This window comes from Oryzias melastigma, linkage group LG21 (genome assembly GCF_002922805.2).
Source record: "Oryzias melastigma strain HK-1 linkage group LG21, ASM292280v2, whole genome shotgun sequence".
NCBI lineage: Eukaryota > Metazoa > Chordata > Actinopteri > Beloniformes > Adrianichthyidae > Oryzias > Oryzias melastigma.
Window position 1 is genome coordinate 2,181,605 of NC_050532.1, and position 26,254 is coordinate 2,207,858.

The following is a 26,254-nucleotide window of genomic DNA, read 5'->3' on the forward strand; positions in this document are numbered from 1 at the left end:
TAATTTACTACATCAAAAAATAGTAGAACACTTTTCTGAGCAATGCAAAAAATATTGAACAGGAACTTCTAATTAATACCATCGTTCAAATGTTTTTATATATTATTTCACAGCTTATCACAACAGAAAGACAAAAGACATGAGAGGGATCTTTTTTGTTTTCTTTAACCTTTTGGGTGAATTTGATCATTTTAAAGACTGGGTTAATGCAGAAAATAAATAAATAAAATCTAAAAAGGAAGAAATGAAACACCGCAGAGGAATGTAACTATTTAGGCTGTTATTTTTTTAAATAAACTTTTGCTTCATCATCTGGACAAAAAAAAAGAGGTGAACTTATCCTTGCTAGTTTTTACTTCTCGTGACGATCATCTTTCTCAAAAAGGAGAAAAAACTATTTAAACTTAAAAATATAAGAAGACTGTAGTTCTAATAATTTGTTTCATATTTATATTCTTCTTAAACGATCATGGTATGAGGGGGATAAAATGCTCCTCCAGGTGTTTAAGTAACCATCCGTCGCAAAAATTAGATTAACGCAAAAAAAAACCCCACTATAAATGTCTAATTAATTAATCACAATTGACACGATAATCTGACAGCCCTAGTTAGGATGTGCGAAAGGACAAAAAAAAGATGCATTAGTAGTTTCACCTTTTTTGATTGTCACTCTTCTCTTTGATCGCCATGAGCTCAGAGGTGATAGCCGAAATCTATTACATTTGGAAAAAAGCAAAACAAAAAAGACAATTTGTTAAACACAATGTAGTTTGTTCAGAAAAAGCTTTCCACCAACTTGACTTATGTCTATGGTGTCATAATAAAGACAGAATCATGAAATCACCAACTTCTCTCTTCGTTGGTTCCCACCTTGGTGCTTTTGTTGGCGTCCTCAAACAGCCGTGAAGGGAAGCGGCTGCCGTTGAGCAACACTGTGTCTTTGAGGTCAGCGTCTGATGGGGAGGGGCTGGAGGACAGCGACAAAGCGTTGAGCTGCTCCTCCAGGGACAGAACAATCCCATCCCCCTGCAGCTCAGAGGAGTCTAGCGTCTGAACAGACAAAAGAGAAACATGTTTGTCCCCCGAGATTGTGAAGTCCTGTGAGAGGATGCCAAAGTGTGCTGACCTTCTTCAGAAGGGAGAGGTGACAGCAGCACTGACGAAGGCGCAGCAGCATGGACAGGATGTGGATGCCGTTGGAGGACGCTTGATGCTGCTGAGAGCTTGATGCAGTGGGCTGAGACAGGCTAGACTCTTGTGCCACTGGAAGGAAACAGTGTTGGAACATAAGATAAGAAAATTGCAGGCTAGCACTAAAACAAAGAAACAAATCTTTGTTCTGATCTCACATTTATCAAATGGATTGGAAGACGTGGCGTTTCCTGCGTCCACGTCCTTTCCTTCATGTTTCTTCAGATAATTCTGCAGAGTAGATCTGAGGGAAAACATCCAGAGACACAACTTTATTCTAAATGTGTTTATTGTCAATCGAGACCAGAGTCTCTGGAAAGTCATTCCTTATATAATGCTTTCTTTCTCCAGTTTTAAAGGTGACCAGGTTTTGGTTTCTTGTCCTGATTAGTCAGAATTTAGAATATTAACCTTTAGTTTTTAGTCTCTCAAAGGTTAAATGGAATATTAACAAGTTTTTTAATGACACATCTTTCATGAAAACCTTAATTTAAAAGAACCTTGTAATATTAGGACAAAAAGTTCTTATATTTTTCAGTTTTCTTAAGTTGTGTAGATAAAAGCTTATTAACTTCTGAAAAGATCCACTCCAACTATATGTTTGATATATTTTAAAATTTGTTCCCAGTGGTTATTTAAATATGATTATGCCATTTTTAGCCAAAAAGAAAAAAATCTGTTTTCTTAAGATATAGTTTCTGCAGAGCGGCAGGAGTTTATTAGACAGTAACCCTCAGCTGATATCCCAGTATTCCTTTGTTAACACTCTCTCCTGCTAGCCTACATCCCTCTTCACAACCCCAAGCTAACATTAGCGTAGCAAAATAAACAGCGAGAAATTTCGGAGCTATCCAGTCATAAAGTTTTAAGCCAAATGCCAATTCAGACGAGGAAACGGAAGACGTTCATGGATCTGTTTGTCTGCAAGTGGATTCATCAGAATGGAGCGGAGCAGGGAGGCTTTGATCCACCAATTTCAGTCGCTGCATCACAAAACTGAGCTTTTTCAAACAGCAGGTTTTGAAAGATTTCTGTTTGTAGCAGCAAGTTTAGAACTTTATTCCACTTTAGCTAATCCCCCTGCAGGGTGTGCGGATCAAGTTACAGCAGAAGCACATTTCTAACATCTCACTGTTTAGTTTAAGAAAGGGTATTTTAACATATGTGATCACGTTTAACACTTGAATAAATACTGAGCTCACAAAAATGGTTTTATTAGCTTATTAAAAACACAACTGCTAACATGTAAGTGCAAATGGAATAGAGAATTAAGGTGAACTGTTTTATTTTTACCTGGACTGAGCAAACACCACATCATACACAGTCTGCTCATCCTTAGAGAGATGAAGTCGATGCACCTCGCAGGTCCGATTAGGAAGAGAAACCTGAAACATTTCACACTTCTGGTCAGCAGGGATGTACAAAAAGCCTGTTGAGACACTTTTACAGGTAAAAACCAAGGCAGTGGACAGGCAGATGTGTGTATCTGAATGAGTGGGAGCGTCTCTACCAGCGGTTTTCCGGTGGAGTCCAGCTGGTCTTTGGTTCGCCGCAGCAGCAGAGTTCTCATCAGGATGTTGAGCCGCTCTCTGCCTCTGTTGGAGCCGTTGTCCACCTGCGCTTTCCACAGTTTGTACTCATCAAAGGGAGAACAGCGCAGAAACCTGAAAGAGAAAACAGGCTTTATTCTAAACTATCTTTGGCTCGTCAGAGGTTCAGGTTTCAGGGGCAGCAGCCACAGCATTGAAGCTCAGTCCTTCCTCTTCTGGAAGGACTGAGCTTCAAGTTCCTTTTGGGTGCCTGTGCTTCACAGAGGAAACTCTCAGCCACCCTCAAAAATGTCTTTCCTTTGCCTTCATGTATGATCTTAACTCATTCACAACCTACAGCTCGTGGCCTCAAGAGAAGGATGGAACACAGATGGCATCACTGCAGACAGATGCTACACACTCTGCTATAAAGAGGTCCAGAGAGATGGAGGTTATGGCTGAAAAAAGCAAAAAGACCACAGACCAGATGCAGGATTCTAAAGCCAAACCATCAGTCGTTTGACTTCACCAGAAAGTCCAGTCTGTAAAAAGTTAAAAATAGAATCCTGGTGGTGTTTAATTCTCATAGGAGATGAGTCTGACCAAGCTCCTGTTCATAATCCCAGAGAATCCCCCCATAAGATATCCCATGGGACGATCAAATATGTTCTGCGAGTCAAGAAAAACGACATGTCCGTTCAAATCTCCAGGATCTCTCAAGGAAGCTAGCAGAGGGTAAATGTTGGTTTCACTGACAGGATGAAACCCAGGTTCCACCTGGATCTGAGGTCTAACACTCCATGTTCCAGTACAGTATTCCCTCACTTTATCAGGGTTCACTTTTTGCTTTTTTTTCTAGTTTTTTTTGGCCCATCTTTTTTTTTTTCTTTAAACTTCTCTCAGCAAGTTGATCCTGATTGGTTGTTGATTTTGTCTGCTGATGTCTTACATGCTGTGTTTCCTGTACCGACACAGCCAGAGTTACACAGGTCTTCAACCGCGATCAGATCTTTGTTTTCATTCTATTATACTGGAGTTATTTTAATATGAAGGTTTGACCTTTAAACAAGAGAGAAAAGTGTGAAAATGTTCATGTCTGTCTGAGAAAATGTATAAGACAAAAAACACCTTTAATTCTACTATTATAGAATATTTCTGGAACATATCACCTGCAATAAATGAGGGAACACTGTGCTCTGACATAGACTTCAGCAGAAGGAAACCCCAATTTACTTTTGCTAACACAGATAAATCACCTCTTGATTTTCATGCAATGTTTCTACAAGATTTGTAGTCTTAAGAAATGATTTTTTTTTTAATTTTTTTATTCACCTCAGCGACTGGGGCTTTGAACAGGCCCAGCCTCCAAGCCCACAGAATCGGATTCACTATATAATATTTTTTGATGGAAAACAAATGTACGCAGAACAAACTGTGCTCTGACTTACTTTAGCAGTGAGTACATGTCCAGCAGGTTGTTCTGGATGGGTGTGCCTGTGATGGCCCAGCGGGCCTGGGCCCTCAGCTGGCAGACTGCCATTGAGGTCTGGACTTTGGGGTTTTTGATGCTGTGAGCTTCATCGAGAATCACTCGAGTCCATCTCACCCGCAGCAGAGGACTAGAAAGTGATGCCTATAGAAGGAGGAGATTTATGAGGAGGTCCAGCCCAGTCAAGCATGTTTACTGTGATGAAAGATCTTAATTGAGGCTGAGATGTACATTTTCATCTAACTTATGAGCTCAGATGATTGCTGGTTCGGAAGCTAGCTTCTAATTGATGCTACATTCAAATACCTCAGGATCAGGGTCTTTGCTGGGGTTCTCGGCATCTTCCTTCTGGACCTGGATCTCCTTGGACACCAGACTATATGTGGTCACCACTACATCGTAATCCGCCAGCCTGGTGAGCACAGTTAGGATTGTTTTCAGGTTGCTAGGAGCCAAATAACTCATGAAATTTTTGTCTTTTTCAACCACTGTCGTAACTAGAATGCTATTCTAAGGTGTCAAATCCAATCTTTTCATAGACCCACTTCATTCAAAATTATGTTTTTGGTGTTTTTAATCTTACTATGGAAGACATATATAAAATAATATAGGATTAAAACTGCATTTCTGATCATTTCTTTATTCTAGTTAGGATGAATCAGTAATATATGAAAAAAGACGGTTTGAAAATGTTCTCTTTTGTGACTGAGCAACTGAAATGGGTGGACCAAAGCCCCCCTGCTCCGCCCCATTCTCATGCATCCATTTATAGACAAAAAGATCCATAAGCGTCTTTGTTTTTCTCTCCTGAGCTGATATCTGGCTCAAAGCTGTACGGCTGGATAGCTCCAATATTACTCGCCATTTTCGTTGCACCAGTAATGTTAGCTTGAGGATCTGAGGGGCTGTAATCTAGCGGGAGAGATTGTAAATAGCGGAGGCTTACTTCCCCACCAACAGTTCCGCCCAGAATTCAGAGGTAAATTTCTGATGAACTCCTGCCGCTCTGCAGAAACTATGTACTAAAAAACAACACAAGTTTTTTTTATTTTGGCTTAAAGAGACATAATCCTAATTAAAAGATCACTGGAAATGTTTTTAGAATAAATCAAAGTGGGACTTCAGTGGGAGTTGAAGATTAAACAGTGCTCTCTGCTCCTTTATCATCAAATCTACTTTTAAGCCTCCCTCAATAAAGTCAACAATGTCACACTTTAAAGGTCAGTTTGGCAATGAAAGCTACAAAATAATTTAAAATGAAAATATTACTTTTCTTTCTGCATTTTAGCTCTTACTAGGTGGAGTATGTAGTCTTGCGTAGATGAGTTGAAGTCACACTCGATCATCACACGATCATCTTTTGATTTGTTATAAAAGCATTTCCAGTGGTCTTATATTTATGTTATTAGACAAAAAAAACTTGTGTTGTCTTCAAGACATAGTTTCTGCAGAGTGGCAGGAGTTCATTTAAAATTTTACCTCTGACTGTTGGCAAGGAGCAACTCCAGCCCCACTTCCCATCATCGATCTGTTTACACACTCTCTTGCCTCAAAATCCCAACCTAATGAACCCTGCAGAAATGAGATCGCCTCACAGGACACAGTCACTGGGGTTTACACAGCAGTTGGATTCAGTTTTTATTCTAACAGGATCTCATGTTGATTAAAATGGTAAAAAAAAAAGTGTTTGTAAATGTGTTCGACTCTCACGCTTTGGCACTTCTCTGTCGATTGGTGCCATGGTATAAGTATACGCTAAGCCGGCTGGTCTTGACTCGTTTGTCAATCTCTTTCTTCCAGTGGTGAATCAGTGAAGCAGGACAGATGATCAGAGTGCCTTCAGAAGAAACTATGCTAGAATCTAACATAAGAGGAAAAAAGGAAAACAGGTTTGAATTAAAAGTAATCAAACTGGTTATAAAATTGACTCAGCTTTGTAATAAAAAGGCTTTTGTTACCACTTTTAGACACCCAGAACTTGGTCGTGTCCTTCTTTTTGGCCTCCGGTTTAGCGTTCATCTTCTTAGCCAGTATGAGTGAAATCATGGTCAGAGTTTTACCCAGACCCATGTCATCCGCTGAACCCCAAGAAGAAGGGAGTCCAGACGCATAGATGAAGAAAAAAAAAAAAAGAAAAAACATTTGGTGTCTCACTAATACCAAAAACCTCCATGTCTTTTCTCTTCAGCAGGCTAATTAAACAGTGAACATGAATACTTCAGGGATAAGATACAATATTCGAGAATGTAGGTCTAGTTTTAGTAAAAAAAAAAAGAAGAACATTAAGGTTTACATTGAAAATAAAAATTAATTGGGAAAAAAACACAAAGCAAAGGTAATATCTATAAAAAAATATACCCAACTAATTAAAAAAAAAAGAAAAATCTTTTATTTTTTGCAATTTCATGAAAATGTTAGTTCTTATCAACTCTGATAAACAACAATTCTCAACACAGCACTGACCTTCCATCTGATCAGTGAAGTCGGCTGGCTGAATTTTAGAAGCAAACATTTTGTTTACAAAGTTTGAACAGTGTCTTCAAGCGGTTAGTTATTTTCAGAATAATCTTTCCCAGAGAAAGACTTTCTTAAACATCTGACCATCAAGAGAAGCAACAAATCTGTAGAAATGCTTTGATTTCCAGACAGGAAACTTACATTACTGCATGAACTCATAAAAATACTACAGTATCTGTGGCTTCAATACGTCATGCAGTTCATTTAAAGGAGGAGGAACTATGAGAAGAAAGTGTTTCATTGAAGGGTCTGCATCACTCAGAGCTGGTGTGCACAGACTGAGCAGTTGGATCATACCCAGAGGAGAGATTTTAGTGATGATTGAAATTTAACAAGTCTTAGGAAATGGGAGAATGACTTCCTTGGCTGACATTTGTTCTCTTTTCCATGTCTTTTAGTAAACAAAGTCCAAGTTGACAACAAGTATACACTTTCTAACTTTATTATGATTTATTTTCTAAAAGATGTGCAAAAACAAAGCCAAACTTCTCAACTTACCCAGAATTCCTCCACACGGCTTCTGTGCTTCTCTCCAGAGCAGCCAGGCCAAAGCTCTCCTCTGATGGGGCAGCAGAGGCACCTGAGCGAACACCACAGTGATGCCGTTACTGAGGGCCATCGCCACATTCAACACATGTTCAAAAAACAACTCCGTAAAACAACGTAGAAACAAAGTTTATGTGGGAGGGAGGAGGAAAAGGGTTTTGAAACCACAAATTGTAACTTCTATTTCTGCACTATTTCAAAATTTCTGTTGGTCTAAAGCACATGTGTCGGATGCAGCCCCCGGGCCCAATGTCAGAGCCCAATGTTATATTGCACTTATTTTTAACTTGTATAATTTTGACAAAATCTTTTAATGGAGAGTAAAATATTAAAAAGTAATTTAAGTTTAAGTTGATTTATTCTGGAATAATATTCCTGCATTTTTATCATTCACAATTATGTTAAAAAGTTAGTTTTAAAAATTGGCATTCTGTTAGCTTTTTGGACTATTTTGGCATTTACTAAGATTTTTTAGGCTATTTTGGAGTTTAGCTAATATTTCAGCTACTTACTAGCAGTTTTGGCTACTTTAGGCTTTTTTCTTTTTTTTAGGATGTTTTGAAGTTTGGATAATATTTACATGCTAGCTGTTTTAGCTAATTTAGGCATTTCTTTTTAAGTTGTTTAGGAATTTGGCTAATATTTCAGCTATATGCTAGCAGTTTGGGCTAATTTAGGCTTTTCTTTTTAAGTTTTTTGGCTTTTTTGGACTTAGGCTAATATTTTTATGCCTGCTGTTTTAGCTAATTTAGGGTTTTTTGAGCTATTTTTCAGCTACATGTTAGCTGTTTTGTTCATTTAAGTGTTAAAGCCTTAAAGACTGTGACACCTTGATTCCTTTGGGATCGGGAACTTCTGTTTCGGGATCCGGACAAGACTCCAGGGATTTGTGCAGATGGTCGATTGCTTCACATGTGGCGTTCTTCACAGCCATCAGGCGATCGTGAGTCATCCTTCCGCCATAATAGGCCTGCATGAGATTCTCTGCTCAAAGGAAACCAAGTGTGTTGGGGGTGTGAACCAAACAAGTCGCAGAAGAGCTGGACAAAAAGCAGAGAAGGCAGCACGTACTGACCCCCAGGCGCCTGTGCAGGCATCTGTCTGTGTTGCAGCCCCAGAGAACTGCCTGCAGCCTGGTACTGGCTAGGGGCTGGGGGTGGAGGAGCGGGGAGGAAGATGCTGCCCCCCTGTCGGTCAAATGGATTAATAAAGGTCGTGCTTTCGTGGGGTTTTCTGCTCTCATCCACAGACTCTGAAAAACATTTTTGCAACAGTGTTGGTGAGCAAATAAAAGCTTGAAAATAATAAATTTGACCTTTTCCAGAATTTATATTTGGAAATGTAAAGACCCACTCTTATGAAAAATGTGTTTTTTGTGATTCTGATTAAACATCTTTTTGTGGCATTTTTCAGATCGCTTAAGACATCTATAAAGAAAGTTCAGTTTAAAAATCACATTTCTGAGTATTTCTTTATTGAAATTGTTGTGAATCAGACACAAATGAAAAAACACAGTTTGGAAAAGAGCTTAATTGCGACGTAGAAAATATGCTGGGTGGGTCACAAGCTCCCTGCTTTGCTCCATTCTGACGCAACCACTTGCAGACAAATAAATCTATGCACATCTTTGATTTCCTTTTCCGAGCTGGCATTCGGCTCAAAACTGTATGGCTGGATAGCTCCGAAATTATTCGCCATTTTGTTGTACTGGAAATGTTAGGTTAAGGGCAGGAATGGGAAGGGGAAGAGGGGGCGGAGCTTACTCCATGCGATTGGTCCTGCCCACAATTCAGAGGTGAATTACTAATGAACTATTGCAAAAGCTATGTAATAGAAAACGACATGTTCTTTTATTTTGGCTAAAAACAGTATAATCATAATTATGATTATACAATACATCAAAAAATCATCAGAGTGGGTCTTTAAACTATCTTTGCTTAATGGTCATTCCCCATTTACCTTCATTAAGCTGTATATTCATGCAGAACTAGAACTTTTCTTCAGATTTGACAATGGTTCAAACAGGGAGCAATGAAAATGAAAAAACAACTGCATGAAAAAAGACAAAAACCTTAGGTTTCTGAACCTCAGAGTGTGTTGGACACCTCACCCGGATGAGAAGCTGCAGACAGACTCAGGGACTCCAGCTCGTCTTCCAATTCTTTGATCTGGATCCGCAGCTTCTCTCCTTTATCTGGCAGAGCCGCCACATTTATAGCAGATAGAGTAGCCTTTAGAGACAAAAAGTTAAATTTAATTCAAAGAAAGGGTATTTTTATTTGCATTTTTGTTCTTAATAAAAAAATAATAAACTTCCTGTGTACCTTTTTCTGTTTGAGCTGAACAGACAGCAGGCTTTGCCTCTCTTTAGGCCCTCCCAGCTTTGCAACACACTGGAACCCTGGAAAGTTGGTTATGGTTTTTTGGATGGCAGATGTCGGTGGGGTTTTCTGAGGAGCAGCTTTTTCTGACACAAATACTACATCGTCATTGCTTTCATCTCTTTGGGAACTGCTCTCATCCGAATAGACAACACAGCCTGCGTTCCTGGAAGCATGCGAGCCTCTGCTGGGTTCTGATTCAGTGACACTCTTGTGGACTGGGGGGTCATATTGATTCCCTGGAAGCGCTGTGTCATTTATTTGCAAACTTTTGTGTGCATCAGAGGAAATTTGATTAATTTTGTCCGGCTGAACTTCTGCGTTGGATGTAGACTTCTTATTTTGAGCTCCTTCAAGCTTCTTCTCAGTTTCTACTGTTGTATTTTCTTTTCCATCAGTTTTGCTGCTGTCATCACTTGAAATCCTCTTCTTTATCTTCATCCCTTGTGGAAGAGTTTTACTGTGGTAGGTGCTCAGATTTTCTGTAATTTCCTTCTGACAACTTTCTCCCCTATCAGCCGTCTGATTTGTATCTTTGCTTTTTTTCTCTCTCTCCTTGCATCCAGTAATCTCAATCTCCTTCCACTCTGAGTCTTTGTGCATCTTTCCAGGAGCCTTAAAGGGATTTCTAACAGGAGGAATACAGGAAGGCTGAACCAGTGTGCTCAACATTGGGGTTCTGTTTTCTTTTTCTTGCTGCAAAGAATTAGGATAAAAACTAATTAAAGGAGTCAAACCACAAAACAATATATATAAACATGCAATTAATCTTTTTTTTAATCAAATTTAAGTGGCAACTTCTTTATAGTTTTATTCCTATGACATAAAAATGAAGATATTCATGGGAAGATTAAAAATGTATTAAAATTCAGTAATGCCCCTGTGGTATTTTGATGGAATATGCAGTTAAACCTGAATAACATGCATTTTTTTATTTAAAAAAATAAAATGAAATAACCGATTGATGAAAAAAGTCTGTCCTAAATTTAAGAAAATAAATAATTTACCAATGTTGAACATTAAACTTGTAAAAAGGTCTTACTGTAGTCCAAGGCACACTTCCACACCATTTCTGTCCCGACTTTTTACCCACAATGCATCTGTAGTATAGCCTTTAGGGGGAAAAAAAGAAAACATTATATTTCATATTCCCAGCTTAAAGTCCCACTCCAGCAAAATAGGACTGAGCCAGATTCCGGAGCAGATGAGGAAAACAAAGACGCGCATGGATCTATTTGTCTGCAAGTGCATACATGAGAATGGAGCAGAGCAGGGAGCTTGTGGCGCTTTTTTTCAAACTGCCTTTTTGGTCTGCTCTTGATTCAATTCACAATTTTCAAAAGAGTGGGATTTTAAAGGCGAAGGGTCAACAAATCTGAACGTGAGATGTCTTTTTGTGAGACATATCATGCATACCTGTGGTTCTGGTGTTTCTGGCTGAAGCTGATGGCCTGAAATTCTACCATTGAATCCTCATGGTTGATGCAGTGGGAGGGCGGGAGGCTGCCACACATGACAACAGCAGTTAGATCCATAATGTACAAAGCCACGCCATTATCATATTAAACGACAAATTATGCATTATTAATCCATAGATTTTACTGAATATAATGTAGAAAGTTTCTAACTATTTATATTAAAACGGGAAGTTACAGAGAACCCGGGAGGACATTTCTGGTGTTAAAGAAGTACCTGGTCAGTTGACTAAAATCACAGCCCCGCTCGTTAACGCAGACGTAGAAACTTTTGCCTTTATTCGGTCCATCCTTCAACCCCGTTTTTAACATACAAATGGCTCCTGTAGTACAGTAACAGATATGGAAATGGAGAAATTAGCAAGTCATCCGATCCAGCTCCTCTTCTTCCACTCCAACGTCGAGCTAACACCTTGAGGTTAAATAAAAACCTTTGCTAACATGACACTGATCTGACAGGATGCGTTTCAGAACAAACAATCGTTAAGACAAACTAAATTCTGTATAAGTTAGACAAAATATTATTATATAACAACGTACCGTGATCACTACACAAGACTTTCTCCATTGTTTCAGCGTATTAAAATCGTTCGGTTTCCCATACGTGCAGTTAAACTCTTGTATTTTTATTTGGACCAATCAAAGCATCCCGAAAGCATATCCGGTTTTTGAAACACACCGTAAAAGTAAGGAGATTATTTTTCCAAAAGTTTTGGGCAAAATAAAAATTAATGTGATGATATAAGGTGAAATATTGTTTAGTTTTAAAGTAATTCATACAAAAAATATATAAATAAAGAATATTCAAGAATATAACAAATATTTCAAATGTGGGGGTTTTATTCTGAAACAGTACTTCGACCCGGATATATATCTTGTGCCCTTTGTTCTGTTTCTCTAAATGACAATTGTATTAATTTTCTTTTAGTTTAAACTTATATTTGAATACACATATTTAGTAATAAATAAATAAATAATAATATTGATGAAATAAATATATAAAAATGTAAGATCTTTTAGTCGGACAAATTGATGGAACTATAATACCCACAATTCACCGGTGCCCCACAGCTCTCGCGGGCTTTGTTTAGATATGGCGGCAGCTTTCAAAACTTGTTTCTGGTGTAAATGCACAACGTTTTACTTTACAAGAGCGATGCTGCATTTCTTGAGTATTGCAGGTATTTGTTTATGAATTAGATTATTTTTGTGTACTTTTTTTAAAATGTAGTTGAGATTTTTTTTTTTAAAGAAACGTATATTTCAGCAAATATTAAGGAGCGGTTAACACCGTAAACGTTTTTAATTGTATAGACATTAAGATAAAATCCACCCTTATTACGGCGACAATTAAAAATGTTTAGCTACAGTTATTATAATTATCTAATGTTACTAATATAGCTGTCGTCACTTTGCTATGTTATCTTTTAGACCCTGCTCTTTAACGCCTGTCACTATTTTCATTCCGCTGGGGTTTTAGTCTGACATGATTCTTGTCCGGTGAAGTCTCGTCATGATGAAATTAACCTTTAACCTGCCACTGTAATCTGTTTTTTAAATCCCGGATTAGCTTCCTAAACAACCTGGGTCAACATGACATCTCCTGCCGGGTTTGGCTTCCCCGAGCCAGACATCCTGACCAGGTGGACGCCGAGCTGTACCCGCGCCGGCGTCATCCTCCACCCCTCCCCGGATTTGGCCGGATCGCTGCGGTGCGTCACAGCCAAGGAGCCCGGACCGCCGATGCCGGAGGACTCCTTCGCCTCTGACTTCGCCCCTTTGTCCGCCTCCACGGACAGCAGCCTCGTTGGCGCTGACGGCTGTGATCAGCTTATTCTCGGGGATGTAACGTACAGACCGACGAACGGAGAGCTTTCTGTACCGACGGCAATCCTGAAGGATCAGTTCCACAAACTGGATACGATGGCAAATGAAGATTTACCGATAATGATGAAACTGGACCAGGTAAAATCTAAATATATTCACCTCTCATACATTTAAACTCCCATCCCAGTCATATTTTGTAAAATTGTTCCCATCGCTCTTTTAGTTATAATTTTTTAGCCCCAAATCATGAAACTTGTGTTATTTTCTGGGATATAGTTTCTGCAGTTGTGGGCGGAACCCTTGGCGCAGAGGAACTCCGCCCCCTCTGCATAGCTGAGAGCTCTTTGTTTATATGCTCCCCCACTAGTTTACAGCCCCCCACAACCCCAATATGACGTTACTGGTGCAACAAAATGTTGAGCAAATTTGGAGCTATCCAACTGTACAGTTTTGATCCAGATGCCAGATCACATGAAAACAAAGACGTTCATGGATCTATTTGTCTGCAAGTAAATGCATCATAATGTAGTAGAGCAGGTAGTTTGTGGCCTGCCCAGCTTTTTTTGTAATAAATAAGCTCCTTTTTAAACTTTATTTTTGTGTCTCCTCCTGATTGGAATAAAAAAATACACAGAAATGCAATTTGGAGCAAAATTTTCTTTATGTTTGTCCTCCATCATTAGAAAAATGCCACAAGAACATGTAAAAAAAAAAAAAGAAGAACTGTTTTCATCAGAGTGGGTCTGTAAAAGCTTCTCAATCCTTTCTACAGCAGTGTAAACAGTGATTAGTACTTTCACATTCTGCATAAAAAGACAGATCCACTGGAAAATCAGAATAATCTTTAAATATTATGCTTCAACCTACACAATAAATGGCAAATTTATTGCGATTGTGATATCACCCTGTGCAATTCGCGTAAATTGCCATCAATGGTTACCTTAAATGTATACACATATGGCAGCTTAAAGTATTGAACTTTATGGATTTGATCCAATCAGATGGGGCCTTTTTATGTCAGATGCCCACCTCTTAGGTAGAGGAGGGTCATTTGGAATATAATTTAAGTTAAGTGACTTTTATTTAAATAAAACTGATTCAGTGAAATGGAAGTTATGTTGTCTTTGTTTCGATTTTTGTTCACCTTAGTTCTTATTACTGGGTGCAGCAAAGAAATGACTATAAAAGAACAACCACTACCCATTCAAAACGTATTTCTACGACTTCCCCAACTGTTTATAGGATTTACTCTTGAGGAAGTCTTTGTGAACCTAACAGAGGTGTGTATGTAAGGACAGTAAATAAGATTAACAACACGTGGATGTGAAAGCACAGGACATAAAAGAAGAGTCTGTTCACTGTAATTGATTGGGGAACGCAAACGTGTCTTTAGATGATTGATCGATTCAAATAGAAGTTATTTAAAAAAGGCAAAAAAAACACATTTCACAATTCAGAATCGATATGTTTTTCAGCCACATTTTTTCTTTTCTTTTTTTTTTGGTGATTGCATGACCTCTTCCCTACAGGTAACTTTACAGTTAAACAGCAAAGGTTTATACTGTAGATGGAAGCAGTTGAGCCATCATGTATGAACAGATCTGACTGTGCAGCTTTAAATTGGGAAGACATTAAATGGCAGTTCTGTGTGTGTTTGTGCAGTTGAGGAAATGGCAGCAGGAAATGCAGAAGCAGCTGCAGGCTCATCAGCTGGAGGAACTGCTGTGCCTCCAGGAGGAGCAGCAAAGGCTTCTGGGAATCGTGAATGATCCTCGACGCTTGTTAGGAGGTGAGGAATAACACAAATGACAGCAGAGCTGCATCATCACTTTCTGCCCACGGTTAAAATGGGTAAAGCAGGAACTGTCATTGTGCTAAGCAGAATCCCCAGAGAGTACAGAGTTATCAGAGCCAGAGTGGGATGAAGAAACGGTCCACTATAGACCGGATGTGGACAGCGGCGTTGGAAAAGAGCAGAATCTTTCAGTAGCAGATGGAAAGAAGCAGCTTTCAAGAGATCATGAGGAAGGTGGGAAATGTGGTGAAGTGTCTAACACGACTGCTCTGATATTTGTTGAAATGTGAATTTCTTGAGTTTATTTTAACTGCAGGGATGTGGGACTCTAAAGAGAAAGAGTGGAGGTGCCGTGTCGATGGCAGAGGTTTTTCTGAGCCCCAAGAAGCACAACAGCAGCGTACAGACTCGGCTTCTGCTGAAGGAAGAATCAGAGAAGGGGATCAAGTCTGGAATGACCGGTAAATACAGCCGTAGGTCTGCTAAATGCTCTAAAGCTACACAATATCCAGTAAGGATACAACAAAATAAAAATAAAGACTTAACTGCTAAAATATACTAAGATAGCATAACTTATTTTTTAAAATGTATTTTAAATACAGCATATTTTTGGTGTAAATGAGCAAAAAAATTGGCCCAGTAGAAGAGTTGTCTTTTATTTTGTTTATTTTATCTTTAATTATATGTTTTTATTTTTACTCTGGATTTGAACTTGTATCCTTTATATTGCCCTTGTAAACTTTACTCTACTTGCTATTGTCTTTGACTCTTTCTGGTAATCTTACCATGAATAAACATGAGAAATGAATGTGTCAATAATTTTAGTGTGTTGTTGTGTGTATAAAAAGCTGTAATGTCATATTAAAATAACCTTTTAAGTCATATTAAGTGATAAGAATTGTAAATGGATTATATGATTTAAAATATTTTTAAGAAGATATTGAGTTTTGTCTCAGTTAAATTCAAATGTCTTATAGAAGCCAAATTAATGCGGATGTGTTTTTATTGACTTTCTTAATTATTTTGCTCTTCATTTTTCTCTCCAGACCGATAAGACCCGGCATCGTGGGTCAGAAACAGACCTTTGAGGAGCTGCTGGAGGAGCAGTTGAGGCTGGAGGAGCAAAGGTTGAAATCTGCCCGGCAACAACAGGTAAGAAATGTTTTCGTGGGTCAAGAAAAGCATAAATATGAGGTCATTAACGAGGCACTGAATTAATCAAAACATTTATACAGTGAGGTAATTAAGTGATCTGGTCAGTCACTGATTCTATAGATTAGTCCACTTAAACAAATGAATTTGGTCTGTAATGTTCAGTATGAAAACACCTCATCTGTTAGAGACATGATGTAAAAAAAGAATCCAGGAAATCACATGGTTTGATTCCTAAAGAATGTATGTGTAGAATGAAGCAGAAAATAAGTAGAATTTGATACTTCTTTTTAAGAAGCTCTTCAATCCTCCAATGGTTACCTGTATTAATGTCACCTGTTTGAACTGGTTTTCTGTATAGAAGACACAAGCACACACCCTTCAACAGTCAGACTGCAACCTCTCTACCATGACTCAGACCAAAGAGCTGTCTGAAGGCACCAGAGACATGGACAGGGACTAGGAGGAACCAATCTACAATAAGCAAGCAGCTTGGTGAAAAGAGATCAACTGTTGAAGCAATTATTAGAGAATGGAAGAAACAAAAGATCACCCACTATCTCAGGGTTCTCCAGGAGCTCCATGTGTGATCTCTCCTGGTTTCACCAAATGATCCCAGTGCAAGTGATCTACCACCCTGCAGTGCTCCAAAGATCCCCCTGCTTAAATTGGCAGACGTCCAGACCGCCTGAAGTTCTCCAGAGAACATCTGGATGCTCCAGAGAAGGACTGGGAGAAGTTCATGGGATCAGATGAAACCAGCACGGAACTCTTTGGTTAAAACGCCACTCACCACGCTTAGAGGAGAAAGAATGCTGTGAGGCATGGGGGTGGAAGTATCATGGTTTGGGGCAGTTTTTCTGCAAAGACAACAGGAAAACTGATCCGTATTCAGGAAAGGATGAAGGAAGCCGCGTACAAAAACCACCTTCTACCGGTGAGACCGTTGACGATGAAACATGACGGACTGATCCCAAACATATCATCCGAACAACAAAGGAGCGGCTATATGAAAAAAATGTCAAAGTTCCGGCTAGTCTCTGAACCTTAATCAAACAGTGAATCTGTGGAGGGAGTTGAAAGTTTGTTTTCCAATAACGGCTCCAAAACATCACAGCTCTTGAGAAGATCTGCATGGAGGGATGGACCAAAATAGCAGCTACAGTGCAAACCTGGTGAATCCCTACAGGAAATATTTAACCTCTGTCACTGATGACCAGGGTGACATTACAAAATATTGAAGTGAACATTTGTTATTGACCAAACTCTTCCTTTCTGCACTTTTATACAAATGCATTCTTTAAGAACAATGTGATTTCCTGCATTCTTTTTTTTATATTCTGTCTTTAACAATTTAAGTGTTTCTATGATGAACAATCTACAGAATCAGTGACTGACAAAAACACTTTTACCTTAATATATAAACGTATTGATGATAACTTGTAAAATATGTTAAAAAATCGATTAAAAGAAATTACTTTAATAGCTGAAATAATATTTGATTATTCTCTACAGAATCCAGCTCAACCCAAAAGGGCCTTTCTGAAACGAGGGGAGGGACTTGCAAGATTTACCCATAATTCCAAAGCTTCGTCTAAAAAAGCAGAATCAGCAAAAGTCCAGAAATCAGAACTCCAAACCAGAGTCATTTCCCGCAGCAACTCTGCTCCAGCGTTCATCCATAAAGCTTTTTCTAACTCTTCACCTCGACTTCCTGTTCAACGCAAAACTGCTGTACTAAACAAGGAAAACCAGGAGAGGAGGGTCTGCTCGTCCCCTCGGGAGATCAGAGCCGATGGGAAGCCAGCGTGGACAAAAGTTTTGGGAACTCATCAAAGACAAAACACAGAAGAGACTCTTAAAACTGAACCAGAGAGCAGAAAGAACAGAAACGCTCTTCATGGACTGAAAAACGACAAGAACAAAGCCGGTTTGTCAGATCCGGCTCAGAGGAGCTCTGGTCCGAACAAGCAGCCAAACCCAGTAACCAAACAGGTGGGCACCATGGAGGCTGTAGGAAATGCCGACAGTGATGCAACAACAGCTAAAAGTTCTGGTTCCAAAGTGGAAGCAACACCTCTGACAGGGAAGGGAGGCGGAGCTCCTCTGGATTCCTTTGAGATGTCGTTCCAGGAGAAACTCCAGCGCTGGGAGTGCGACAAGCAGCTGGAAAATATGGAGCTGGGGGAGTTTGAGCTGCTGGAGCAAGCGGCCGAAGAGCTGTCCTTTTCATCCAACTCCTCTTTTGTCACTAAGGTAAAGATACAAAACAATTTGAAATAAATATTCAGTTTGTGCATAAAACCGTCTGTCAGTATCTGAGTTTTGAATCGACTGCAGTGATGGAGTCATGCATCCTTACAGAGTCTGTTGGTTCTCGCAGGTTCTCCGGATGGATCAGCAGAAGCGGCAGCTGCAGACGGCACAGGGGCTGCATCAGAGGCGCCTCTCCTCCACTCCCATCAAGTCTCCCCCTAGAGGCGAACCTCAGAAGTGCGGTAGCACTGAGCGCGATGCTGTGTCGGTGTGTATAAGCAGTTCCTCTGAGGAAAAGAAAAGCAGCGCAGTCGACAAGGTTGGTGCCGAGGATGATGATGGAGAGGACAGTGGAAGAGAAGACCAACGGGAGCTTTCTGACGGTGGCTCTGACTTTGGAGAGCAGGACGTTGTGCTTTTTCCTTCTTCGTCTAACCCTCCGTATGACAAACGATCCTATCAGGAGGAGAGTTTCAGGGATTCAGAGGACGAGGAGGGGGACAGCGACCACAGCTACGCAGGCGACTCCACCCTGACGGAGGACAAAGACAGCCAGCAGCCGGATGTCATCTTTAACGACGACGACACCTGGAGCGACCTGGAGGTCAGTGCAGGCGGGAAAACCGGTGACCCCACTGAAGTTAGTCCAACTCCCAGATCTGCAGCCATTGGCGGGAAGCCTCTGATGAGGAAAGTGGCAGCGAGCAAAGCTACAGAGTCGGACAGCGCCTCAGAGACTGACCATCCTCCTGCCTCTCAACTCATGACAAGGCTGTTCCCCTCGCTGAAGCCTAAAGCCAAGAACGCACCTGACGCCCCTCCCCCTGTGCTGTCCCAGTCCAGCCAGCAAAGCAACGACACAGGTTAGAACAGAGGAGTCAAACTCAATCGCACAAGGGAACAATATCCAAAACACACCTTAGGTCGCGGGCCGAACAGGATAAACATTTATTAAAACTACATTTTTAAAACTTTAAAACTAATTTTTTTAACATAATTATGAACTAGATATATAGCATTACCTGCAGTGAATGCTGTAAGCTGAAATTGGATGCTGAAAATGCTAGTGCTGATAGCTGAAAACACTGAAACTGATACCCAGCTAAAATATTAGCTAAATGAAAAATTAGCCTAAAAACGAAAACAATCAAAAAAAAAAAAAACGTAGGTTAGCCAAAACAGCTAACATGTAGCTGGAAAAAAAGCAAAACTTCAAAGTAGCTAAAAAAACCTTTGTAAATGCTAAAATAGTCCAAAAAGCTAGCAGAATGCTGATTTTTAAAACCGTTTGACAAAACAGCTAGCATGTTACTGAAAAAATAGCTAAACTTCAAAATGGCCTAAAAAAACTGAAAATAAAAACCTAAATTAGCCTAAATAGCTAGCATGTAGCTGAAATATTAGCTAAACTCCAAAATAGCCAAAAAGTCTTAGTAAATACCAAAAATAGTCCAAAAATCTAACAGAATGAGAATTTTTTAAACTAACTTTTTAAAATAACTATGAATAATAAAAAGGCAGGAATATTATTCCAGAATAAAAACAACTTAAACCTCAAATAACTTTCAATATTTTACTCTCCATAAAAATATATTTTGTCAAAATTATACAAGTTAGAAATAAGTGCAAGATAACATCGGGCCATCAATAACAGTAACATAAAATGATCTGAAGGGCCGGATAGAATTACCTGGAGGGCCGTATCCGGCCCCCGGGCCTTGACTTTGACACATGTGGTGTAGACCAACATATGAACGCCGTCACAGAATACAGGTGTAATCATTGCCTTCCAGCTGCTGTTTGATTCTCTGGGTTTCTTCAGTCCAGCAGGCCCAGTCCCGGCAGCTCAGAGAGAGGCTGGTGGAGCTGGAGATCGAGATCGAGAGATTTAAGAAGGAGAACGCCGCGCTCACCAAACTCCGACATGACCACCAGAGAAAGCAGGAGGAGCTGAGGTGAACCAGCTGCTTTCCTTCAACTTTTCTACCAAAGAAAATGTTTCCATGTTTAAACTACATCAAACATCACATGTGTTTTATTTTGAAATGCAGGAAGGAGCGGTTGGATTTTGATCAGGCCAAAGCAGCAGAGCTGGCCAGGTTTGAGGACTACAAGAAGGAGGAGAACAGGAAGTTGCAGAAGGAGCGCAAGCTTTTTGAGAAATACGCTTCGGCTGCCAGAGCCGCACCTGACAAGAAGGAGAGAGAGGAAATCCAGGTGACCCATGATCTCCTGACAAAACAAACACATTTCTGCTAACAAGTAAACCGTGAGCTGGATGTACCATTCAGTGGTTAACACCCCCTCATCCAAACCTTAACTAAACATCCAATCCGACCGTCTGATGGTACTGGTGTTATACAGTTGACTCTCTATCCAGAAAATCTGTAAGGGGAAACAAAGTCATCCACTGAATTTTTCACAATATGCAGAACTTGTGGTGTAAATGACAAAAATGACCTTTTAAGGTAAAAATAATTACTTTATTTAAGTTTTGGAGTCATTTCTGCTCATCTGTCTCCTCAATATTCATGTCAATAAAGTTTTATTTAATCTCACATTTTAACTCAGGAACTAAGAAGCAGGAAGCCCAACTTTAAGGAACCAGAATAACAACAGAGCTAAGCTGCATTCACTGACTGATCTGCCTTTTCTGATATTTGAATAAAACACGGAAATAAGCAATTAAGTCATTATTTTATCTTTGATGACAGATCAATGATCCAATGATGGTGTATAAGTACACACCCTAACAGTAAATCATATAAAGGAGTAAGTGTGCTTCCTTTGTCTCCAGTCTCTGAAGGAACAGCTGAACTCCCTTCAGGAGGAGCTGAAGAGGAGGGAGAGTCGCTGGACCTCTACTCACACCCGACTGCGCCAGCAGGTCGAGTCCCTCAGCGAGGAGAAAGCTGCTCTCCGAGAGGAGGTACCACCCACAGACCGTTCAGACCCAAACACTCGAGTAGAACGGACTGGGTTCTGTTTCAACTTCCAGTCCGATCCTCCTTTGATCTATTGCAAAAGCATCATCTTTTATTTATGATTAAACAGTTTTTAGCCAAAGTCAAAAACATGCAACGTTTTTTAGGACGTAGTTTCTGCAGAGTGGTAGGAGTTCATCAGTAATTCACCTCTGAGTTGTTAAACAGTATTTTTTCATCTGTTCCTAATTCACAACAATTTGAATAAAGAAATATAGTAGTTTGAAATGTTTTTTTTATTTTTATTTTTTTTGAAGATCCAAATGTTAGAGAAGCTGCGTCTGAGCGCCTGGAAGAAAAGCTCCGTCTCTGCAGCAGAAACCAAAGACAGTCCCAGAATCTCAGAGAGCAGCGGGTCGTCCGGAACCAAAGGAGTCACATTTGCTGTAAGCATGTCTGTTTTCTGAACCGCAACATCATTCAGTTTACTTAAAGACAAAGCAGGGAAACTTTAAGTGAGTCCAACACTCTGAAGAACTCTTGTGCTACACTGTGAACGGTTACAGTCTGATTTAAAACATAAATGAAAGGACATTCATTCTTTTCTCTGTTTCCAGAGTCCCTTAGACTCCATTGGAAGCTGCAGCAGCCCCCCAGCAGGAGGCTCGGCATCAGGCCCCCGAGGAACCTCCAAGGACAGCAGTGCAGGTGGGATGAGATCATCCACTCACTCCATCACTGTCAAACCTTAAAGCTTCCTCTGCAACTGCTCACGTTTACCATCATTCCTTCATGTCAGCAGGTATAAAGAGCAGTTTGAGGAGGTCTGGAGGCTCTACCTCCTCTTTTTCCTCCTCCTCATCATTAACTAGCAGGAAGCAAGAAGGCAGATCTTCTTCACCTGCCAGCAGGAAGCAGAAACTGCCTCAAACCCTGGAGCAGTCAGAGGATTCCTCAGCGGTAAGACACAAGAAGAACTTCGTTTAAGTTTTCTACTCAAGCGCGTGTGGAGTGTAGATGTTTTAAAGACTCACTCACATGAAAATGGTGTTTTTAACATGTTCTTGTGGTATTTTTCTCATGGTGGCGGACACACATAGAGAAAATTAAGTATAAAATTGCATTTTGGAGTATTTCTTTGTTCAAATTTGTTATGAATTAGCAGCAGAAGAAAAAATGTAGTTAGAATAAGCGAATAGTTACAACATAGAAAATACAATACAAAAAGACAAATACGTCCACGAACGTCTAGATTGTGGGTGTGAGCTAGCAGTAGAGCAAATAAAAAGATGGATGATGGGATGTGGGGGCGGGTTCACTCCGTGCCAACAGTCCCGCCCACAATTTAATAATCAAATTTCTAATAAACTACTGCCGCTCTGCCGAAACTATGTCCTAAAAAATAATACAGGTTTCTGATTTTATCTAAAAAAATAATCATATCTGGGAATTCTTTAAAATCAAATGATGATCAGCGTGTGCCTTTAACTCCTCCCTTTTGTTGTTGAGCTTTTTTCTCGCTTCTGATTCTTTTGTGTTGATCCTTCAGAAAACTGACGCTGTGCCAGAACAACAACAGAGCATCGAGGCTGAAGAGGCAGACTCGGTCCAGAATGTCATCACACATCCTGATGGGAAGGTGAGACCATTTCCATCACAAAACATCCACTTTTGATAAACTGAAAATAATATGAGCCACAAATTTCCATGCATTAACCTGTTTATTCACCTAAAACTTTATTGAGTCCGAAAACTTTGTTGAGATCTGCTTCTGTTTGTTCAGATTGAAAAAGTTCTGGTTGGTGGTGATCGCCTCATCGTCTTCCCCAACGGAACCAGGAAGGAAGTGTCTGCAGACGGGCTGTCGGCGAAGATCACCTTCTTCAACGGAGACACCAAGCAGATCACAGCAGACCAGAGAGTGGTGAGGCCGAGTCCCTGTCATTGCTTTGAGACTCGCGGTCCCCTACATGTGTCTGCTCTGCTCCACATTCAGATCTACTACTATGCTGAGGCTCAGACCACACACATCACTTATCCTGAAGGTCTGGAGGTCCTGCACTTCCCCAACAACCAGACGGGTGAGAGTCCAGACTCAGTGGCTTTTATAGCAGGATTTTCTGCAGTTTAGTGGCTTTGTGGTAGAGTGTCCACCCTGAGACTGGAAGGTTGTGGGTTCAAATCCAGACCGACTCATTCCAAAGACTTTGAAATTGGGACCGTGTTCGACACTCAGCTCTAAGGGGTTGAATTGGGGGGTTAAGCCACCACTGTTGGTGTGGAGTAAGTCCGCCCCCACTTCCCCTTGCTGTTGCTGAGAGCTCTCTAAATGGATAAGCCCAATATATTCTACATCCCAAATGAGCTCTGTTTCAAACAGCATTTCCTTCATCTGCTCCTGAAGGATTTAATGAAGAAATACTCAGAAATGCAAACTGAATTTTCTTTATACATGTCCTCCATCACCAGAAAAATGCCACATTTTAAAAACATCAAAAACACCTTCCATTAGAGACACTACATTTCCAAACACTGATGCAATTCTGCAGTAAAAAAAATCCAAGATCAATGTTATTATAAACTACAGAAGTACAGGAAAAAGTGATACAGAATATGTAAATGTAATATTTTATGTTCCTCCTTGTTTCCACTGCAGAGAAGCACTTTCCAGACGGGCGTAAAGAGATCACGTTCCCAGACCAGACGGTGAAAAATCTCTATCCTGATGGCAGAGAGGAGAGCGTGTTGACTGACGGCACCATCATACGGGTCAACACGTGAGTTAACAGCCGGGCTCCTCCGAGCAGTTCTGTTCTGAGGTGTCTGTCTCCCGTTAACAAGAAAGCACTTCAACATTAGTGTCTGCACAGATTTTCTCCACCATCTGTCCTTTGAACAACAGAAAATTCTCAGAACAACTTTCTACTTCATAAAGATATCTTATTCTTATCCCTGTGTGTGAAAAAATATATTTTAAATCAAGATCAATGTCACATTAAGATATTTTGTAATCGTTTTACTCTATTGATTATCACTTCAATTTACTGTTTCGCCATTTAAAAAATTGTATTAAACCAAACAATTTTATAAGTTACGCAAAATGTATCTATATAAATAAAAGAATCACTGCTTTTCAAACTCACAGGAACTGCTAGCCTTCAATTTGTACTTTTAATTAATGTCCACCAGATGGCGACATTTCCCCATTTAAAGCAACAAAGGTAGAGAATTGTTTCTACCAAAATTTTATGAGTTTTTCATTATCACTGTTCATAAAAAACATAACTGAAACAATTACAAATTTTTTATTGATTTAGTCTTAAATTTATTTAAATTGACTGTCATGCTGCTATTTTATGTATTTTGGGCTGTAAAATGTTTTAGAATCATCACCCCTGCTTAAAATGTTATTTTCTGAAGAGTTAAAACTCAAATGATAGTGTTTTAATATGTAGGACGCATTTATTTGTAGTTGGTAAAGGATGACATTGTTTGGCCTCTTAAGATTTACTAACCAATAATTAAAAAAATTATTCTGTAACTTAAAATTTGATGCAAAAATAATGATCTAAAAGTTTTATTTGAATCAGTCAACATTTGAGCCCACCAGATAGAAGTAGAATCATTTTGAAAACTTTACTGCTCTTTTTTATGTCCTGGTATAGTTTACAATGAAAGTCAGAATTCAGCAAAAGCGTGTACAAAAAAAGGAGTTTTTGGTTCCATCTTCCTGCCTAAATCAGACTTGTTTTTTTTCCAGGGACGGCATCAAGGAGATCCACTTCAACACAGGCCAGAAGGAGGTCCACACGGCTGACTTCAAGAGGCGCGAGTATCCGGACGGCACGGTGAAGACCGTCTACAACGACGGCCGGCAGGAAACGCGCTACCCAACGGGACGCATCAGGATAAAAGACAAAGAGGGAAATGTCCTAATGGACAAGCGGACATAAGAACTGCATTATTTAAACACTTTTATTGTGAAGTCTTATTATTTTGACATCACAGACTTCCTGTAACCATGAATTTCTTGCACTGAAATATCTGCTTTAAAGAGAAAACCTTCAATGTGAAGTCTGTTAAAGTTTTTTTTTTACTTTTTTATGTTAAAATATTAAATATTTATTTCCCTAGTTTATGCATTTTTATGCAAAATAATTTTTTTTTTGTTTAATGAAGTTTTGTCCGCCGTGGACCAACAACTGAAACACATTAAAGATGAACAGACAGAAATGAAGAGTTTTTATTTTGCGTCTTCAAACAGAAATGTCTTCAATGAAACCAACACAAATGAGTTTAAACCAGCTGAGCCTGAAATGAACGCTCACAGCTGTGAAAAGACACTTCAACATTTAAATAAAATATCTACATCTGTGAAGAACGCGTCAGGCAGAAACCTGAAAAACAAAGAAAACAGAAAAATCACACAAAGTTGAGTAAAATGAAGGTAAATATGCAGCTTTAATTAATAGAAACCTCATTTTTAAAAGTAAATGGTAAATGGCGTATACTTGTATAGCGCTTTCTACCCTCCTTCGAGGGCCCAAAGCGCTTCACAGTCACAGACCCATTCACCCATTCACACGCACATTCATACACTGATTTAATCACAAAAAAACATAATGGTGATCAACACTTCATCATTTAAGTCATAACTTATTTCAGGGACATTTTCTACTTGTTTTTTGATTTCCAATCCTTTCAACCTTTTGCTGCAGTTTTGAAGTCAGTCTGTCCAAGAACCGCTCTAATGTCAGACAATATCTTCACAGACTGGTTGACGTAATGTCTCATATTTTTGTCTACCAGATTCCTTTTACTTTTGAGGTTAAAGTTTATCTTCATCCTAAACTTTGTTTGTAAGCTAGATTTCATGTAAATTATTTTATGACTGCAGACTTATTTTTTTCTCTGAAGTTGAAGGCTCTTCTTCTGATTCCTCATTGGATCTTTTCAGAAAGAAAAAAAACTTTTCAAATGCGCGTTTTTCTTAACTTGATTTCAGTTTAGATGCAGCCACTGTAAGGGTATATATTCAGACTGAAGTTCATTGGTCTGGACCGAGTCCACGTCATCTGGATGGAGTCCTGAACCTGGTGTTTGGTCTGTATTCAGACTCCCATCAACCAGACATTTCTGTTTTGAACCAAAGCTTGTAAACAAAACCATGTG

At 39.6% G+C, this 26,254-nt stretch overlaps 3 protein-coding genes across 4 annotated transcripts in view; 1 reads left to right on the forward strand and 2 right to left on the reverse strand.

Moving 5' to 3' along the window:
* ttf2 (transcription termination factor, RNA polymerase II) overlaps nucleotides 1–11,775 on the reverse strand; it is a 15,199-nt gene extending 3,424 nt beyond the window's left edge. Inside the window, exons 1-19 of the mRNA XM_024286044.1 lie at nucleotides 11,669–11,775; nucleotides 11,346–11,451; nucleotides 11,070–11,156; nucleotides 10,696–10,765; nucleotides 9,597–10,349; nucleotides 9,383–9,503; nucleotides 8,348–8,524; nucleotides 8,102–8,256; nucleotides 7,225–7,306; nucleotides 6,168–6,287; nucleotides 5,920–6,070; nucleotides 4,516–4,621; nucleotides 4,169–4,353; nucleotides 2,702–2,855; nucleotides 2,485–2,576; nucleotides 1,350–1,435; nucleotides 1,127–1,263; nucleotides 871–1,050; nucleotides 655–713 (exon numbers count right to left, since the gene is read on the reverse strand). Of these exons, the coding sequence (XP_024141812.1) occupies nucleotides 655–713; nucleotides 871–1,050; nucleotides 1,127–1,263; nucleotides 1,350–1,435; nucleotides 2,485–2,576; nucleotides 2,702–2,855; nucleotides 4,169–4,353; nucleotides 4,516–4,621; nucleotides 5,920–6,070; nucleotides 6,168–6,287; nucleotides 7,225–7,306; nucleotides 8,102–8,256; nucleotides 8,348–8,524; nucleotides 9,383–9,503; nucleotides 9,597–10,349; nucleotides 10,696–10,765; nucleotides 11,070–11,156; nucleotides 11,346–11,451; nucleotides 11,669–11,696 (2,849 nt within the window). The 5' untranslated portion in view covers nucleotides 11,697–11,775. The remainder of the gene's footprint in view (nucleotides 1–654; nucleotides 714–870; nucleotides 1,051–1,126; nucleotides 1,264–1,349; nucleotides 1,436–2,484; nucleotides 2,577–2,701; nucleotides 2,856–4,168; nucleotides 4,354–4,515; nucleotides 4,622–5,919; nucleotides 6,071–6,167; nucleotides 6,288–7,224; nucleotides 7,307–8,101; nucleotides 8,257–8,347; nucleotides 8,525–9,382; nucleotides 9,504–9,596; nucleotides 10,350–10,695; nucleotides 10,766–11,069; nucleotides 11,157–11,345; nucleotides 11,452–11,668) is intronic.
* Nucleotides 11,776–12,157: 382 nt separating this feature from the next.
* cenpj (centromere protein J) lies at nucleotides 12,158–25,315 on the forward strand. 2 transcript variants are annotated; one of them, XM_024286330.2, is made up of 19 exons: nucleotides 12,158–12,309; nucleotides 12,699–13,093; nucleotides 14,618–14,744; nucleotides 14,838–14,984; nucleotides 15,067–15,211; nucleotides 15,797–15,902; nucleotides 17,418–18,158; nucleotides 18,286–19,021; nucleotides 19,981–20,113; nucleotides 20,210–20,375; nucleotides 20,956–21,087; nucleotides 21,400–21,528; nucleotides 21,700–21,790; nucleotides 21,882–22,042; nucleotides 22,632–22,721; nucleotides 22,866–23,006; nucleotides 23,079–23,163; nucleotides 23,739–23,859; nucleotides 24,843–25,315. In XM_024286330.2, exons 2-19 carry the CDS (start codon nucleotides 12,722–12,724, stop codon nucleotides 25,033–25,035), a joined length of 3,816 nt encoding a protein of 1,271 aa, XP_024142098.1. In that variant the 5' UTR covers nucleotides 12,158–12,309; nucleotides 12,699–12,721; the 3' UTR covers nucleotides 25,036–25,315. The 2 variants fall into 2 exon arrangements, with proteins under 2 accessions (XP_024142098.1, XP_024142100.1); XM_024286332.2 differs by having other exon boundaries at nucleotides 21,885–22,042.
* Nucleotides 25,312–26,254, reverse strand: part of rnf17 (ring finger protein 17) — a 33,473-nt gene continuing 32,530 nt past the window's right edge. Inside the window, exon 38 of the mRNA XM_024286328.2 lies at nucleotides 25,312–25,479. The gene's annotated coding sequence lies outside the window, so the exon portion shown is untranslated. The remainder of the gene's footprint in view (nucleotides 25,480–26,254) is intronic.

Bases quoted from the DNA above. Each gene is read 5' to 3' on its own strand.
- cenpj (XM_024286330.2), top strand. From the start codon at position 12,722: ATGACATCTCCTGCCGGGTTTGGCTTCCCCGAGCCAGACATCCTGACC. The intron at 23,007-23,078 runs GTGAGGCCGAGT...CTCCACATTCAG, and splicing joins TCACAGCAGACCAGAGAGTG to ATCTACTACTATGCTGAGGC. The intron at 23,860-24,842 runs GTGAGTTAACAG...TTTTTTTTCCAG, and splicing joins ACCATCATACGGGTCAACAC to GGACGGCATCAAGGAGATCC.